This window comes from Heliangelus exortis, chromosome 9 (genome assembly GCF_036169615.1).
Source record: "Heliangelus exortis chromosome 9, bHelExo1.hap1, whole genome shotgun sequence".
Taxonomy (NCBI): domain Eukaryota; kingdom Metazoa; phylum Chordata; class Aves; order Apodiformes; family Trochilidae; genus Heliangelus; species Heliangelus exortis.
This window is the reverse complement of record NC_092430.1, coordinates 2119461-2138707: the sequence shown is the minus strand read 5'-3', so window position 1 is coordinate 2138707 and position 19247 is coordinate 2119461. Positions and strand designations below refer to the sequence as shown.

Below are 19247 nucleotides of genomic sequence, written 5' to 3'. Positions count from 1 at the left end.
TTCAGAGCATGGCCACCCTCCTCCTGAGCACCCTTCCTCCTGCCCTGCCTCTTGTGCTGCAGCAGCCTTCCCAGGATGGACTTTTGAAGCCTTAACAGTAGAGGAGCTACCCAGGCACGTGGCTTGGATGGCAGCTGCGTTCCATTTTTTTGTGGCATTTAATATCCTGGGGTCTGGGAGGGGGTTTTGTGGCATCTGGAATCACTTTGCAAGCAGGTGTGTGCCACTTGCTCCTGCTCCTTCCTTGCTCAGAAGGGAATAACACAGCAGGCTCAGGCACTGCAGGATGGGGATGCTGGATGTACAGATTTACATGTGCCTTGCCAGTTATGTCACTTAGTTGTCTTTGCCCCCCATCTCCAAGTGGCTTTTCTCTGCAAAGTCCTTAAATGAGGTTTATAGAAATTCAGGGCTGTCTGAAGGTTTGCACAGAGCTGTTCCTGAGGGATACTAGGAAGGTAATGCTGGATCTTTAAAGCTGAAAGTGATTTCTTCACAGGGGTGTTTTGGAGAAAGCTGCTGCTGGGGCTGGACAGGGTCTTGTGGCTTTCCCCGTGACGTGATGTCACCTTGGGTGGCTTTCCTTGGCCATCCCATAGTTGTATGGGGCTCATCAGGAGGACAAGCAGAATATCTGTTTTCTCACTGTTCCCTGAGGGAGGGTTATCTTGTTCTTTTGGGGGACTTCCCTGCCAGAGAGTATTCTTTACTCCCTTCATTCCATAGCTGGATCCAGTCCTGCTTGCCTTAGATAAAAGCAAACTTATTTTGGCAAATTGTAGAAACAGAGGAGGGGAAGATGCAGAGTAAACACTAGGTGCAAATAATTATATTTGTACCTGTTTGTAATTTGTTATGTAGTTACATTACATCTCTGCCCACCATCCAGAACACTCTCAGCTGGGCACAAAGGTAATGCACCCAGAAATAACAGAAATAGAGTGGAATTCAGTATTCCAGAGGGAAGCATACAGCTGGGGGCTAATTCTGGTTGGCAGTAGCAAAGGGGACACACCAGGTAACTGTTTTACACACCAGGTGATTGTTTTCTACAGACACTGCTCCTTCCAGTGGAGAAAAGGAGATGGTTTTTGTAGTTCTGACCACCCACAGGTAAGAAAACCAGAAGAGGTGAAGAGTTGGTGGAATCATCAGAGGACCTGGGGATCTGTTAAGTGGGAAGAAGGGAAATGACCTTCTCTTGTGGAGCTAAGCAGCATGGATGCTGAGAAAATAGGGGACTTTGTGTCCAGACATATCTGAGAATGAACACCAGGAAACAGAAATAATTCCTGGAACTAAAGGATCACAGTGGCAAAGACCAAGAGCATAAATTCAGACCAGAAATTTGGAAAAGTAGTCCAGCCAGCTGAGATGTTCTGGAGCTGCCTTCTAGCAGGAGCAGGAAGGGTGAAATCTCTCAGTGTTCTTGTTTAGGTGAGCACTAAATCAGAGGATTCCATTGCAGGGCGGGCACTTGTGTCACTGACTCAAAACTTCTCTTCACTCCAGTGTTCCTCAGCCCCCTCCCAGGACACACTATGCAGAGAAGAAATCAGATAAAGGTATTTGGCTCCCCAAATATCCAGAGTGGCTCTTTGGGGAGCATCCTAACATTTGGAAGTAAAGCATCCCAATTCTTCCATCCTGGCACATGTGTTCTCACTGTTCATCCTCTGGCTTTGAGGTAGAAATTAATTTTTTTTTGCATGTGTTTGAGCTTTTTTTGCAACCTGACTCTTGGTTTCTCATGATGCCTCTTAAGTCACAGCCACCACATGGGGACAATGTGGGACAGACAACATCCAGGAGAGGGATCCAGGGAGAGACCACGTTCTCCAGGGTGGATGGGGACTGAGAACCAGCTATGCAAGGATGGATGGTTCACAGGAGTGGGAAGCTGTGAGGAGGATTGAGCTGTGTGGGGATTGAGTCCATCATCAGCAAATCTGCAGATGACACTAAGCTGGGGGGAGTGTGGATCAGCTGGAAGGCAGGAGGGCTCTGCAGAGGGACCTGGAGAGACCGGAGAGTTGGGCTGATCCCAAGGGGATGAGGTTCAAGAAGGCCAAGTGCCGGGTCCTGCACTTTGGCCACAACAACCCCATGGGGAGCTCCAGGCTGGGCACAGAGTGGCAGAAAGGGAGCTGGGAGTCTGGATTGCCAGGAAGCTGAAGAGGAGCCAGCAGTGTGCCCAGGTGGCCAAGAAGGCCAATGGCATCCTGGGCTGGCTCAGGACCAGCGTGGCCAGCAGGTCCAGGGAAGGGATTCTGCCCCTGTGCTCAGCCCTGGGGAGGCCACAGCTTGAGTCCTGTGTCCAGTTCTGGGCCCCTCAGCTCAGGGAGGAGATTGAGGTGCTGGAGCAGGTCCAGAGAAGAGCAAGGAGGCTGGGAAGGGATCCAGCACAAGTCCTGTGAGGAAGGGCTGAGGGAGCTGGGGGTGTTGAGGCTGGAGAAGAGGAGGCTCAGGGGAGACCTCATCACTCTCTCCAACTCCCTGAAAGGAGGTTGGAGCCAGGGGGGGTTGGTCTCTTTTCCCAGGCAACTCTCAGCAAGACAAGAGGGCACAAGAGGTCTCAAGTTGTGCCAGGGGAGGTTTAGGTTGGACATGAGAAAGAATTTCTTTCTGGAGAGGGTGCTCAGGCATTGGAATGGGCTGCCCAGGGAAGGGGTGGATTCTCCATCCCTGGAGCTATTTCAAAAGAGCCTGGATGTGGCACTCAGTGCCATGGGCTGGGAACCACGGGGGGAGTGGATCAAGGGTTGGACTTGATGATCTCTGAGGTCCCTTCCAGCCCAGCCAGTTCTATGATTTTAGGAGAGAGGGATCTCAAGGGAAAATGCCATCAGGATTTGCACATGCGGGGCTGTTTGCACGTGCACAGTGGTCTCAGTGGGGTTATTCCCTTTGGCCCCAGCCAAGGTACAGCTGGGAGCACATCACTGCTGTTGTATTGATACCAACTCTTCAGCAGAGGCATGGGTAGAGCTTAAATTAATAATGAGTAATAATAATTTTATAAATAAAATATGACTGTACTTGCTGAAGTGAATAAGAGACATGAATGCATTAGGTTCGGATTTTAATGGCTTAAATCTGGTGCTGAATTATTCTCTTCTAACAGTTTGACTGCAAGGACAGCATTAAACCCAGCTGAAGAAGCAAACTGGTGTTGGGCTGAGCAGCAGTGGCTGAAATGGGCACTCAGCAGGGCTGGTGCTCTGGTACACATCCCCATGCAATCTCATTCTCTGCTTCTCCTCCTGCACAGGACACCACAGAGTCCCTGTATTTTTCTCTCCCTTTCATAGTCCCATCTTCTTGCCCCACTGCAGCAGTGTTATTGGTGAGCATCTTCCCTTCAGAGCTGCAGAGGTGCTTCATGCCTTTTCTCTTTGTGAATTCCTTATCCATCTACTTGCTCAGACTTGAAAAATGACAATACAGTGTTTGAAACTTCTTTATCCTCATATTTTTTACTGCCTTCCCCCCCTGGCTGCTCTGCCCTGCCAGCAGCAGAGTTTTCCTCTCCCCACTGCTGAAAACATTTGGTAGCATTTGCAGAAGAGCAGCACTTCTGTAGGTGTAATGCAGGAGTCATTAGGAGTTCCTGCAATGAGACCACTCAGGGCTTTTCAGAAGCATAGGAAAAAGGGAATCTTGCTGTCCCAAGGATGGAGAAGTCTGTCCTTGGATTAGTAGGAGAGAGCTTGGTGCTGGAGACAGGGCAGAGCTCTGGGTGCTGCTCCAGGAAACAGTGGAAGGTTGGGGATGTTGCCTGCTGGGAGCTTCCTTTCCCTGCACCCTGATACCTTGCTTTCTCCTCCCCTAATGTCTGACTTCCAGAGATAGGGAGAGGTGGTTGCCCAGAGTCTTCACCAAATCCAATCATCCAGTGCTAAACCTGCCTTTAAGGATGGATTTCTTCTTAAAATCTGATTTTGGAACTAATGGCATCATCTGAGCAAATGTGCTCTCTCCTCCCTCACCTCTCCCAGTCTGGTACTACCCTTTTTCCAGTTGTTCTTAAAACTTTTTCTACTGCAGTTTTCTGCTTAAGGCTTTAATAATATTCAGATCAAAGATATCTCTGTCACCTTTCTCCAATTCTTGTGTTTCTTCTAATCTGCCTCTATAATTTGGTGGCTTTTAAAGCAAGCCAGATGTGCTGTGTGCCCAGAGAGCCTTTGGATGCTCTTCCTTCAGTGACCCCTTCTCCACCCCTTCATCCAGTCCCACTCCAGCATTATATTAATTGAGGAAACCTCATGTGTTCCAGATGTTGTGTGATGAAATGGTATCAAAGAGCTTGGATAGAGGGGGGTGAGGAAGGGGAAACTCAACACTTTACATCTTGAGACAGAAACTGTTCATCCCTGCCTTGCTGTTCACAGCTTCCCAATTTCAATCCAGAGTTGTGAAAATGTGGAAACTGTGAAAATTCAGGCTGTGAACACTGGGAAGCTGGGAAGCAGGGGAATGGGTGGGTATTTAGGATATTTCTTGAAGGTTGAAAACTTAATTAGCTGATAAGTAACTTTTTGTCACTACAGCAGCAAAAGAAACAGCAGCCAGGGTTGCAGAATTATTTCAGTTGTAAAAACCTTTAATTTCCTTGCTCATAATTTTCTGGCATTTTTGTATTCGAGGCAGAATTTGTCCAAAAGGCAAATTTCATTTCAGCAAAGCTGGTTATTTTGTTTCTGAGTCTGGAAGTGAGAGGTAATAATAATAATAACAATAATAATAATAATAATAATAATAATTTTTAAAAAACAAAATACTCCTATTTCAGTTTTTTTAATGTTTGTTTTGCATCATTTTGCAGCAAGAGTATGAAAGGTGATGTTTCATGTGGGAACTGCCTTGAGTGAAGAGCTTTGCCTTTCACTGGCCCAGGGAAAAATGAGTTGGATTTGACTGAGTTACTGGCATCAGAAAATCACCTGCTGGGCTTTGCAGTGTTGTGGAGCCCTGAGCCAGCAGCAGTGAGCAAGGATGTGGATGTTGGATGGCTCTTCCCTAAGTTTTTGCAGGAGCCCAGCCATGGAATTAGGAGGTAGTGGCAGGAAGCTGAACACCTCCATTGGTCACATCCCAAGGCTGTCAGACAAGGAGAATATTTGTGGTTTTCCAGCATAGAAAATACCTATATTTCCATATAGAAAATATCTATATTTCCATATAGAAAATATCTATATGTTCTCAGAGTGGAAACATGCATTTTTTCAGAGGGAAGCTGACTCTATGCATGGCCACCCCAGGTGTTGTGTGCCTGCTCCCAGGGATGGGATTCCAGTGATTCCTGGAGTAAGCCAGGCCCTTAGAGCTCCAGCACTGGCTCCTTATGGGCCTTTTCCCTCCATCCCTGCTCTTCCCAAGGCTGTGGTCCATGAATGCAGACCTAGGCTGAGGCATCCTGGACTGTCTACCTGGACTTCAGCGAGGCCTTTGACACCGTCTCCCACAGCATTCTCCTGAAAAAGCTGTCAGGCCACAGCTTGGACAGGGGCATCTGTGCTGGGTTAGGAACTGGCTGGAGGGCCGGGCCCAGAGAGTGGTGCTGAACGGGGCTGCATCAAAATGGCGGCCGTGGTGTCCCCCAGGGATCAGTGTTGGGCCCGGTTCTGTTTAATATCTTGAGTGAGGATTGAGATGAGGGGATTGAGTCCATCATCAGCAAATCTGCAGATGACACTGAGCTGGGGGGGAGTGTGGATCAGCTGGAAGGCAGGAGGGCTCTGCAGAGGGACCTGGAGAGACCGGAGAGTTGGGCTGATCCCAACGGGATGAGGTTCAAGAAGGCCAAGTGCCGGGTCCTGCACTTTGGCCACAAGAACCCCATGGGGAGCTCCAGGCTGGGCACAGAGTGGCAGAAAGGGAGCTGGGAGTCTGGATTGCCAGGAAGCTGAAGAGGAGCCAGCAGTGTGCCCAGGTGGCCAAGAAGGCCAATGGCATCCTGGGCTGGCTGAGGACCAGCGTGGCCAGCAGGTCCAGGGAAGGGATTCTGCCCCTGTGCTCAGCCCTGGGGAGGCCACACCTCGAGTCCTGTGTCCAGTTCTGGGCCCCTCAGCTCAGCTCAGGGAGGAGATTGAGGTGCTGGAGCAGGTCCAGAGAAGAGCAAGGAGGCTGTGAAGGGATCCAGCACAAGTCCTGTGAGGTGAGGCTGAGGGAGCTGGGGGTGTTGAGGCTGGAGAAGAGGAGGCTCAGGGGAGACCTCATCACTCTCTCCAACTCCCTGAAAGGAGGTTGGAGCCAGGGGGGGGTTGGTCTCTTTTCCCAGGCAACTCTCAGCAAGACAAGAGGGCACAAGAGGTCTCAAGTTGTGCCAGGGGAGGTTTAGGTTGGACATTAGAAAGAATTTCTTTCTGGAGAGGGTGATCAGAGATTGGAATGGGCTGCCCAGGGAAGGGGTGGATTCTCCATCCCTGGAGATATTTCAAAAGAGCCTGGATGTGGCACTCAGTGCCATGGGCTGGGAACCACGGGGGGAGTGGATCAAGGGTTGGACATGATGAGCTCTGAGGTCCCTTCCAACCCAGCCAGTTCTAGGATTCTATGATCCTGAAGGACATGGGGTTGGTGGGGCTCAGGGGCTTTGTTGTGTGTTTGGGAAATGACCTGGATGGAGCTGCCTCCATTTCCTCCAACCTGCCTGAGCTAATGCTTGGCCTTTGGGAGCTGGGGCAGACCCAGCAGTGGTGGTTCAAGGTAGAGTTAATAAATCCAGAATGGCCCCACTGCCTGTTTTATTTTAATTTCTTATTAGGACAGGTTTATTGTTAGAGGGTTCCAGCCACACAGGTTACCTCAGAGTCCCCACCAGAGCTACAGATACCAAAGTGCTTACCCTAGAATAAATAATTCCCTCTCCCTCATTTAAGGACAGGTGCCTGAACTGTGGATGAGCAAATTATTTAATCCCAAAGCCCTGCAGATCCTTAATCTAAAACCGTTAAATGGTTGGATAGTAGAAGGCAGCATCAAGAAAATTCAGTGTGAACTGGAGGTACCTGTGCTGAGGGGATGGGTGATGCAGGATGAGCCCATGGTGACCAGGACAGTCCCAAGCTTCTGTGCATCCTTCTTGGCCAGCAGCACTTCTTAGCTCCTTCTAATGCTGCAAAATGGCCATTTAATTCTTTGCCAGGTCAGCTTTTAATCACAAACACATTTAGGCTTAATTGTTAATTTATTTCCCCTCAATAATGCAGATTTTTTTTTTTTCCTCAGTGTATGAAATCAGAAGCAGTCACAAATGAGTTGGCTGTAATTGGTGTTCTCTCACTTAGGTGAAAAGTACCAGTTCATCAACTCTTAATTAGCTGGGCTTTTTCAAGAGTAGTTTTCAGTGTTTTGACAGAAAGATATGCATCTTATTTCTCCTATAGAGCTACAGAGAATGGGATTTTAACTTGAATTGACAAAATGGGCTCTGTGTGTGTGTCTGTTTTCTTCATCCTGATACTGGGTGCCAAGCTGTGTCCTTACCTGGATTGCTGAGCAATTTTGTCACTTTGTGTTGCCTGTCACAGAGAAAACAGCACTGATTGTACAGGAAAAAAACTTTTAGGCTCAGTTTCATTGAATTGTGGAGTGATAGATTTAAGATACTGAGCAGCTTTTAGATATCTCACCAGAAGCAGAGACACTTTGTGGTGTGTATCTGTTGTAGGTGGATGTAATTTCTGTTCAGTATTGTGGCTGTTGCCACAGAGAAATGAAGTCAGACCCCAAAAAAAGTGTCCTGCCAGGACAAATCAGCTCCCCTCTGGCAGCCAGGGAATAGGAGTTGGGATTGGGACAGTGGGGCCAGGGGACAGTAGTCAGTCACCCTTTCTTTGGAGATTCAAGAGGAAAGGCTTGGGGAACTCTATTAGCACATGCTGCAGGGGTTTGTTCTTATTAAACTGAGGTCCTTTAGAAAAGTACTTTTAGTGGGATCATCTTAAGATCTTTTACATATTGGAAAGCCCTCATTAGGTCATTTTATAGGTGGCTTTGGTGCTCCCAGCACCTCACTGGACACAGATGGGTGTCTGTAGGTTTCACAAGGGAAGATGAACAAAATGGACATTTGAGAGATGTGGGATCCCAGGACAATTGTTTGAAGATACAAACTAGCTGAGGCTGAAAAAGAATACATTTCTTCCAAAAGTACACTTGAAGTCCACAATTTTTATTCCACAGTTTAGATAACATTTTATTTTCTGTGTAAGTAATTAAACCAAAGTTCTGCTTAGATCTGGTTTGCTCACAGCATTTTTAAAAGCACTGAAATCAAATCCTAAGCTATTAAGTTGTGGCTGGGGGAAGGCAGGCTAATGCTTGGGATCAGTTTGTTAAAATACTACCAGAAGTTTCAGTATTAGCAGCCTGGGGTGCAGATGCAGAGGGTGTTTTCAGTTGCTCAATTCTACTTTTTAACTTTTAGCCTTATTCAGAGCTGAGAAACCAATGGAAGGGAAGTTTGCATGGTCCTAGCTTTACTAGTTCTAAAATTCTAGAGATGTTTAATTGCAGTCAGTGCTGTTCCTTCAAAAAACACTTTGTTAATAAAGTGTTGTACATGCAATATGCATTTTTCATGAGCTTTTCATTCCTATATGCCTGGCACAGTGTAGTTAATTTATAGACCTAAATACGTGCTGTTTGATTTTAATTGAATAACTGTTTCCCTCCAACAGTTCATGCATCACCAAAAAAAAAAAATAATAATAATAATGGTCATTTAGATTTAAAGACTGGTATAATCAGGTTTGCTTCAAAAATGCCTAAAAGGTACAAATGTAATTGAAATGAAAATGATTATTTAAATAATTTTTCCTCTCACTGACTTAAATGATGATTAAGTTTGCCTCTGTGAATCACTACATTGAATCAGGCTGGTCCTGCTATGAGTTCTGCAGGCTCTCAAGAGAGCCTGAATGTCATGGAAATACCTAAAGCTGTTGGTAAGGGAGGGGTGAAATCTGCCATCTCTACCCTGCCTTCTGTAGCAAGAGAGCTGCATTTCTGTCTTGTCTCTGACCTCATCACCTGGAGTGTAAAACCACTGAGGTGTTTACACCTAAACAAATCCAAGTAGCTAAATGGGATGAGAATCTCAGCCACAATAATGTTGGCATCAGTTTGAAACCACTCGAGCACAACCCCATCTTTAAATAGACACTAAGATGTGCCTGTTCCTGTGGCAGCCTCTGGGACCTTGGCAGAGGCTTTATGGGGGTCCCTGCTCCCCTTCACCAGGGCTTTGGAAATCACACCTTGGAAAAGAAGCATTGAGGCAGGAAAGAAGGGCAGCTCAAACAAGTTAATCTCATTTCTGTAAAACCAACTTCAAGTCGTGCAGGGGGTCGTGGTGGGTTTGGGTTGGTGACAGCTGATCAAGGGAAAGCCTTCAAGTAAATGTGCTGCCCCAAAAAAAGAGCTCATTCCTGCATGGACCTTGTCTGAAACCACTCTGCTTTGTGCTTCAGACATGTAGATGTTTGCTGTGGCTTCCCCAAATCTTCAGTGCCTCAGCCAGGAGTGGTAGCCTTCCAAGGAGAAGCAAAATCTTATGGGGAAGGGGGAAGTTCTGTTATAAAATGGGAGATGTTGCAGTCTGCTCCAGAAGAACCCTCCCTCTTGTGACTGTAAGAGCAGGCAATGCTGGAGACATTCCAACCCTTTAGGTGATGAAATGGAAGATTTTGGGTTTCCTTCTTTATGATGAAATCTTATCCTAATTTCATCTTATCCTAAAGATGAAATCTTTATCCTAATTTATTCTGGGGTGGCTACTAATACTGGTAGCAGTCACTGCAGGACAGACTTCCCTTGCCTGAGCAGCAGCCAGGCATCCTTGTGTGTTTACAGCATTTTCTGGTGATGTTCAACAAGTGCCAGAAGCAGTTGGTTCCTGGTTCTAGGTTGAGTGTCTCATAAGAAGCTGGCTGACAATTGTGGGAAGTTGTGGTGTCTGTCAGCACTGCCAGCTGCAACATCCTGTAAAGAAAATGTGTGAGTAACACCAGGGAACCTTCCACACTCAGAGAAGAAGCCTCCATTTTAGTTCCAGGTGAGGCTGCCAGAAGAGGCCCACAGTGTTCTGGCACTGGAGGGTTCCTCCTTGAGTTTTCCCAGCTAAAGCTCAGGATTGAGAGAGATGGGCAAGAAGGGCTGGAGGAAAAGCTCTTGGGGCCCTCATCTTTTCTCAGTGATTCCGTTGTGTTGCCAGGCAGCACAGCCCATCGGATGTCTGCCTGATGCCACACTCCATCCTTACTTAACTGCTGCTTCACCATCTCCTTTTTCTCCTCCAGGTTATTTCCAGGATTTGTTGAACAAGTCAGAAAAGGCCCTTTATGATGCTTTTCCAAGCATGTATGGAGAATTTTACACTCAAAACATGAAGGTCTTCAAGGACTTGTACAGCGAGCTGCGCCGCTATTACCGGGGCTCCAACATCAACTTGGAAGAGGCCCTCAATGAGTTCTGGACACGTTTGCTGGAGAGGCTCTTCAAGCAGATGAATCCCCAGTACCATATCACAGATGAGTACCTGGACTGCATGGTGAAACACGCAGAGCAGCACAAACCCTTTGGGGAAGTCCCCAGAGAGCTGAAGGTGAAGGCCACCAGAGCCTTCATCGCGGCGCGCTCCTACGCTCAGGGCTTCCTGGTGGGCAGCGACGTGGTCAGGAAGGTGTCTCAGGTATGGTGGGGTCCTCCCTACTTCTCCATCCTCAGAGGGACAGGAGACAGTCAAGTGGGGTTGTTGAGGAGTGGGGGGGTTGTTTCCCCTCGTGTTTTCATCACAAGGTATTTTTCAGTTTTTACAAAGCAAACTCTGTGAGGGTCACACATCAGTGGGAGGGAGCAGCAAGCCTGGACTTGTGCAGGCACTGCTAACACAGAAGCACAAGGTGTTATCTCTCTCTAATTCTGTCTTTACTTCATTTTAACCTGGGGAGCAGTGCAAGGAGGTGTTCTTTGCCAGCCTGGAAAGCCATTTTGGTGCTTGCCTCCATCCCTGAGGCTGCCCTGGCAGGGAAATGGTGTGCCTCTAAATCCCACTGCCTGATTTTCCTGATTTTTGCCATGAGTGTGCTGGGAACAGATGCAGAGAGATGCATTTCAGCAGTTGGTGATGGGATTGCTGTGTCTTGTTTATGGATTTGTGTATATTTGTACAGAGAAGGGTGAGTTTGTAAAGTGCACTGAGATCTTCAGGGATGAAAAGTGCTATATAAATGTAAATTAACATGACTGAACCCAGGGCTTCAGGAGGGAGGAAATTGTCTCTATTCTTTACTGCAGAAGTAGTTTTTCTGAGCCAGGAGAAAGTGATTGCCTTGAAACAAGATATTCAGGCTTCTCACACAGGTACTGAGGAGGAAATCCATACTGGAAAAAACTGGGTTGCATTGTGGAGATGGCAATCAGCAGGTCTGAGATTCAGGGTGTGATTAAACTGTGAGTATAAAAATACTCACAGAATCCCAATTAATTTGCTTGGCAGGTAATGTGTGGTAATTCAGAGCAGGGGGCACTACTACTTGATGCCTCAAATCCAGACTTGGATTTTGGGAGGAAACCTTAGTGTGCTAAGAGTGACAAATGCTTTCATTTATCAATGTGGGACTATAAAAGTCTTCAGTTACCCAAAAGCCTTTGTTAATCTCATTAGCTCATTAACTGATTAGTTAATCACACTCTCCTGACACTTAAATAGAGGAGAAAAGGGTGATTTCAGAGTGACCAGAGTCAAGTATTTCTCATAAATCCTGGGAATGGCAGAGATTTCCAGCTCAATGTGTGTGATTCTGCCTGTAGCCACGTTGGGTGAGTAAAGTCTGTCAAGAGAAAGGAAGAACCTGAGATACCAACAGGCAGCTTATTATTCCCCCACCTTCCTGTAGGCTTCTGAACCTCTGAATTTTGATTCCAGTCCCCCCTTTCTGAACTCTCCTCCTTCTCTTAGCATCGTTTACTGAATGGGATGGTGGGTACAAGACCAGTCACAGATCCTCCTCTTCCCTCTGCCTTCCCCCATCTTATTCCTTCAGGACAGAGGGTCTTCCAGGAGGTTCCCAAAAACCTCCTCAAAAAGCTCCCAGGAGCTCTTCCTGGGACTGCAGTTACCTCTGCACCTTGCTTTGTAGCACAGTTTGCTTGAACTGAGCTGGAAAACTTCAGCAGAGCCTCCCTGAGAACTGGTTTTGTTACAGATGCCAAAACTGGCCCATTTCCTCTCTCTTCAGGAGTGAGTTTAGTAGGCAAGAAGGGGGGAGAATGCTGAGGTGGGAAATCCATTTTATGGATGGCCTAAAATTACCTGTTTACCCACTTTCCATTCCCAGCTGTGGATTTACACCAATGCCAAATGCTGAGTGCAATCAGCAACTGTTGCTTTGGTTTTAGTCATTTTTCATGTTGCTTTAGACTTGTGACACAAGGAGAAAATATATTAGACTTTTATTGAGATTAGAGACTGGGATTTCCTGTCAGCTGGTAGCAGTGATCTTTAAAATAACCCTTTGAGATGAAATTTCCTAGGAAATAGGATTAGAAAGTCTGGGAAAAGCCCATGGAAATGGACACAGAAATAAATTACCTAGCTTTGCCCTTCTGAAAAATGACATAACTTTGGCCCAGAGGTTATTGATGTGCCACCCATGCCTGGGGCAGTGGGGCAGCATCTCTGTGCTGACATTCAAGTTGTGTTTTTGTAGACAGCTGCAAATTTCAGCACAAATTGCAGGTTCTCTGTCAGGTTGCACAATGCTCACTGCATTTTTTCATCATCTGCAGGGAGATGCAGGCACCAAAAGAGCAGCCACCAGAAAATCCCTCCTGCAGAGCATGCTGAGAAGGGTTCCCCAGGGCTGCATCCCAGGGCAAGAGAGGAAGAAAACCATAAAACCATGGCTTTTGTGTAGGATTCTTTCCTTGCACTGTGAGATTGGCAGCTGCCCCAAAACAGCGTTCAGTGCAACTCCAAGCTTGATGTGAAGAGGTGAAGAAGGCAGGGAGGGAAAACAGAACTGAGATGGCACAAAGGGCAAGGGCTGCCCCTTGTAAAACAAACCCAAAAAGTCCTCTGAGAGAAGCAGCGTGATAAACAGGAATATCCTGGCTGGGTTTGTTATTTATTACTCACCTCAGAGTACTGCTCAGGCATCTAAGTCAGGGCAGGACTATTGCACAACTTGGAACAGGTAGCAGAGGTGACCCTGTCTTCACCAGGGTATCCAAAAAGGACAAAAAACTGGGCACGGGTCCTTGCTGGCCTCCTGCATCTCAGCACCAGGCCCCTTGTGTGTCAAAAAATCTCCTCAAATTCCCCTCAGAGGCCTGGACAGCCTCTGAATGTTGTGTGAGGATGTGGCAAAAGGAAAGGAATAATGTTCTATTTTCAAAAGCAAGGGGAGGAGGTGTTTTTAAAAGGAATTTTGCTCATCAGACAGAAAGTGTGTTGTTAGGACAGTCTTTCCTTTGCTGGAACTTTGTTGCTTCTTGCCCCTGAATTTAGGTTTCCCTGTGGTAATGGGGATAGATGTGAAGCAACACAGTCTACATAAGCAAGAAACACTTAAATAATTTATTTTAATATTTGTTTGAATTTCCCTTTCTTAGCAGATATTCTTAAGGCTGATTCTGATTAGTTTGAAGCAAAATATAATGATTTTCTTTACTAATTTTAGGCTTTCTCACTAAATCCTGTATTTCATTTTACTGATGAAGCTCACCTATCAGTAAATTTTTATTTAAGCATTTAATACTGTATCTCACAATACATTTCAGCCTTCTTTTTTAAACTTTTATGTTAGTATGAGGTAAATGGCAGCTTTCTTATTTACCATGTGAGTAATTTTTAAACACATGGTGGGTCAAGATGCATTTGGATGGCAACTGCATTCCAATTAAAAAGGCTTCAAAATAGAATTTTTATAAGTGATTTTAACAGTTAAATGAGTGTGCTAAATGCATATGGAAAAGATGTTTATCTAAACATGCTTTACATTTCAGACAAATCAATACTATAACAAAGAGACTGGTCATTCAGGGTCCTTGTGGCATTTAAAACTCCAGCCATCTCTCACACCCTGCTCTTTCCCATGGCTTGGAAGGAGATACTTGACTCCTGTCTCTCAGCTTCCAGTTGCTTTTTTTGGGTCAACTAGGCATAAAATTGATCTGACTGAATAAAATGAGGTGAAGAATAAAGCTACTTTTCACATCCTGATGAAAGCTTTGCTAGAGCAGCTCCAGTGCAGTGAATTCCTGTGCCATGTGCTCAGTGACACATCCCCATCCTGTCAGTGGCTTCATCTTCATTCAGAGCATCAGCACATGCAGCCATAAATAACATTTCATTTCATTTCAAGGATTTCACAAGTGGCCTCCTCTTGATCCCAAAAAGACAATATTAGAGTCTGTAAGTAAAACTTAGACATGCTATTGGCACGTGGCAATCTCCTTATATCACCACATTTATTTCCCTCTCACTGGCTGTTATCCCACCCCTCACTTTGGTGCTGTTCAGTTTTTGGACACCAGAGGTGTTTGCTGCTGGCTTAGGGCAATGAGTTGAAGGCAGGATGGTGCTGTGCAGTGATCAGCTTTGCCCCAAGGAATACCACAGGGAATTCCCTCTCCATCTTGGAGAAGCTCTGAGCTGGGACCTGCCTGGACTTACCCAGGGCTGCCCTGCAGCCTCTGTGGTGATGTGAGAGTTCTTGGGGGAGAGGGGGGAGGAACGTGGGATCTATTTCCCCGTCTATTTGTATAGATTTAGTAATTTTGTTTCCTATTTATCATTATTTTTTCATTCAATCTGTGTAGTTCAGTTTCCAACCCATCAGTCTCTCTCTCCCTTATTCTCTCTCCTTCCTTTATCAGGGAGGGGGATTAATAAATAGCATCTGTTAATCAGTTTAATTGCCAGGACAGTGTTAAACCCTGGAGCCACCAGCAGGGATGAGGGTGGGATGCAGCTCACCACAGCCAGGTACAAACTGTGGCTGTCAGATCTTACTGGTTGGGGTTTTTTTTCTCTGCTGTTTTGCAAATCACTGATAGAGCTCTCTGCAAACGAGCTGCTCAGTGCCTATGGAAAAGTTCCCTCTGCTCCCAATCCAGCAGCAATTCCTGGGGTGGAAGATGTACCACAAGCACCCCTCACAGGTCAGGCTGTGTTCAGGAGCTGGAAGAGTGAAATCCCAGGAGCTGAGAAGCTTGTGGCACTTCAGACACCCCTGCCTGTGAACATTGTCTTAGACCATGGGCTGTAAGAAGCTCTTACAGCCTCAGGGACAAGCTTCTGACCAAGCCCAACTTCACCAGGACCAACCCCACCACAGGGTATGGGGTTCAGGGGGTTTATAGCACTGCCCACATAAAGGTAGGGAGGGACTTCTGCACTAAAGTTGGAATTTGTTTGGGCAGATTCAGACTGAGCTGGATGCTGAGCATGAAGTGTTGGACACATCCTCACCTATTTCAGGTATTACTTTCCAGTGTTGTGTTTAAATCACAGCCCTTTAGGGGTAAATGCCCATAGGTGCTTGAATCCCTCTGCTTGCCTGCATTATTTTTATTATATGACCCTTGCATTTAGGGGGTGGTTAAAAGCCAACTGAATCAAGTTTTCAAAGGATTGGAAGTTGTAGCAACTGGAAATAACTGCATTAGATGGACTGATCAGGGTGTGTTGATTAGGCAGGTGGTGGCTTGCCAGATTTTCCTCTGAAGGGAGAAGAGCATGAGAGCAGCTTCTCTCCACGTGAATTATCCTCATTTTAATATGGAATTATCCTCATTTTAATATTGGGAAGGCAGTTAGGCAGCAGGCAGGAATCCAGAGACACAGATCCTCCTGTGGTCCTGCCTGTAGTCCCTGGCAGGCTGTGCTGCTGGCTGCAGAGGGAGCCAGGGTCAGCTCCTCTCTGGGTTTCACTGCCTCAGTTTGCCTGGGTTGCCCTAACTTTCTTTTTTATTCCTTTTTATTTCTTTTTCTGAGCCTGCAAAATGGCCATTGGGGCTGGCATTGGACCCAGGCAGGCTGGTGGGTAAACCCAACACAAAGCTTTGGTTTCCTGGAGCATGAAAGGCATGGATTTGGCATCAGCTTCCATCCTTAGTGTCCCTAAACAGGAACATACAGCAGGTTTGGGTCACTTGTGCCCTACCCCTGGCACCAGAACCCAGCACAGCCACCACCCTGCACGCTGTGCCTGCACCCTGCTCCCTCTCTGGTCTCTTGGCAGAGGCTTTGGAAACAATTTTTGATGCCTCTTGAGTGATGGGCTTGGGGAGGTTTAAAACTCACTGTGCTCTGAGGACTCGTGGCTGTGGATCTGTGGAAGGAAGATGCAAAATAGTGACTGAGGTGATGATGTAATTCATTAGACTTTGAGAGAATCATATTTCTGTCAGCTCTGCAGCTGTTTTAGAGTTTTATTCTGAAAGATTGGAACACTTGGTTCATTTAACACACATCAAGGTGCTAATGACATCAAGGCTGGCAGAAACATGCACAAGGCAGCTGCTGACCATGTGGTGGGGAGAGCAGGGTCTGATCCCCACCCCAGTGGAGGGCTGGGAACACCTGCAGCTCCTGCTCCTTTCACTGGGAAAATTGGGTGCTCACAGCCTGGCACACAGAGCAGCCATGGCTCTGGTTTCCAGCTTGCACATGAGAGATGTGTCAGGGTTTAACACTGTCCTGGCAATTAAACTGATTAACAGATGCTCTCTATTAATCCTGCTCCCCTCCCTGATAAAGAAAGGAGAGGGAATAAGGGAGAGAGACTGATGGGTTGGGAACTGAACTACACAGCTTGAATGAAAAAATAATGATAAATAGGAAAAATGACTCAATCTATACAAATAGACAGGAAAATTGATCCCACATTCCTCCCCCCTCTCCCCCAATAACTCTCACATCACCACAGAGGCTGCAGGGCAGCCCTGGGAAAGTCCAGGCTGGACTCCTGGAGTCAGCAGCAGTTGGGAGCTGGAGGCAGGAACACACAGATTGAGGCTGGAATGGATCAGGAGCAGAGGCAGAGGAAGGGATGGAATCCTCCCAGGATGCTGAAGCAAAGAGGGAGAGGAGAAGCAGGGGAAGCAGGAAGGGCTTTGAGCCTGGTGATCCCTCCCATTTCTCCTGAGGATGAGGTGTATGGGATGGAATCCTCTGTTTGGTCAGTTCTGGCATCTCTCTTGTCCCTTCCTCCCCAAAGGAGGGTTCCAGGTGGGACCTCTTGACTCCTTTTCTCCTTCTGGAGGGCAAAATGTTCCTCAGAGCTGAGCAGTGTCCTTGGTTCTGCTGTAACTATAACCATGGAGTGGGATCAGTCCCAGCAGCAGCCACTGCCTGAGAAACTTGCTGTTCATTTCAGCAGTGCAGCTGCTTCCAAGAGACTGAGCTGAAAGCAAAAGCACAAGACAGAAAATCCCCTTCATCCTGGCCCAACCCAGGACAAGATGTAAAGAAAAGCATGTCCTGGTTTGTTTTGTTTTGGGTTTGTTTTTTTTTTTTTTCGGTCGTAATATTTGAGAGTCCTTCTGTGGGAAGAGTGTAAAAATGAAATGTTTCCCAGCATGAAATTGCCACGTTGCAGGCAGACCCAGTCGTGGAGGCAGACAGCTCCCTGGTGCAACACAAACCTGTCCTCCCAACACCAGTCTTGTGATAACAGCCAGGGCAGTGCTGGCTTTCTGAGCCACTTCCTAGGGTGGCCTTCACCCCCCAGGCAGCTTAGCAGAGCTCCTCACTCCCAGCCTGGCAGGACCCATTCCCCTGCTCAGTTTTCTTTTTGTAGCTGCTGTTCTTTCTCGTGACAACCTGATCCCAAAGGTGTGATCCCAGCTGAGGGATTTGGGGTGGCTCTGAACACCTGGCTGCATTTCCCAGCATTCAGCCTGAGCTGTGAATTGCAGAGCTGACCTCTTCTCTCTTAAGCACCATCCCGGAGTGGCCTTTTCACAGCTGGCAGGAAAAAACTTCCCTTCTACTACCTGTCTACAAAACATCCATGAGAAGGTAAGGAAGGTGCTGGAATGCTTCAGCTGCAGCCATCTGGGTAACTGTGTTCAGCCCCCAAACCTGGGGATGTCCCCAGCCCCTAGGACACCTTCCTGCCTCTAGAAACCTTCCTGATGCCTCTTGGCTTGCAAGCACCCATTAGTTTGGAAGTCCAGGGTGCTTGATGTTGCTGCTGGGTTTAACTATTTCTCTGGAGGTTGAGAGTGCCCTTTCAGGAACTAAGCCCTTCTCCCTGGAAAACCACACCTGAGAGTTAGTGCACTCCCATTTTGACATATCTCTAACTTGGCTGGGGATATTTTTTGTTCACCCCCACCATCCCCACATCATGCCAAACCCACAGCCAGGTGCTGCTGGTCCTGAGCAGGGGGGACAGAGCCAGGGAGGGGACAGAGCCCACAGGGACACCTCCACTGACAGCCTTCTCTCTCCATCAGTCAACCTCCCCGGGTTCCCATGACAAGCCAGGGGTGTTGCCAGTGCTTCCAGCAGCCTGGATCTTTCCTGCAGGTCTCTTTTCTCCATTCCCAACTCTCTCCCTAACCCTGGTTCCTCTGGGAAGCGAGGCACAGATGGCTCACAGCAGCCTGGGTGTCAGTGTGCAAGAGGAAGAGGGGGCAGAAAAAAATGCCAGCAAGAGCTCATCTTATTTTATTGGTGTTAAATGCCTTTCAGATGTACTTAAAGGCCCCTGATGGCTGAGGAGTCCCATCATGTTCAGGTTCTCATTTGCTTTTAAGCCAGGCTTCAAAAGGAGAAAGGAATTGGAGTTGGGGGGGTTGGTTGGGTTTTTTTTTTCCCTTTTCCTTATTTGAAGCCAGCACTTCAAAGCAGCATCTGCAGCTTGGCTGCAGGTTGTGGGTGCCAAAGGACCTGCCTGGTGGGCACAGGGGGACCACACACCTTGGTACTGCCACTCTCCAAATGGGTTCCCATATGCCTGGGGCTTCCTAAAGCTCAACCAGAGCTGACACAGGTGACAATGACACAGGTGACAAATGGTCACTCTGCCCTGGGGCCTTTCTCTCTGCATCCCACACTTCATTCTGTGGGCTGTCCAGCTACCTTTGCAGGAAATACTGAGTTGGGATAAAGAAATGGGGTTTTGCAGGGAGGAGGGTGTAGCAGCTTTTTGCTAAAAGAGCACTTGGAAGCCCCATATCACTTCCATGGATTTTACTCAGGGTGCTTGGGAGGCTCTTGGATA

General features: G+C 47.2%; 2 protein-coding genes across 2 annotated transcripts in view; both read left to right on the top strand.

The window, feature by feature from the left end:
• STK25 (serine/threonine kinase 25) overlaps nucleotides 1–19247 on the top strand; it is a 289606-nt gene that overhangs the window by 173070 nt on the left and 97289 nt on the right. The window lies entirely within an intron of this gene.
• GPC1 (glypican 1) overlaps nucleotides 1–19247 on the top strand; it is a 211606-nt gene that overhangs the window by 172575 nt on the left and 19784 nt on the right. Inside the window, exon 3 of the mRNA XM_071751680.1 lies at nucleotides 10308–10699. Within this exon, the coding sequence (XP_071607781.1) occupies nucleotides 10308–10699 (392 nt within the window). The remainder of the gene's footprint in view (nucleotides 1–10307; nucleotides 10700–19247) is intronic.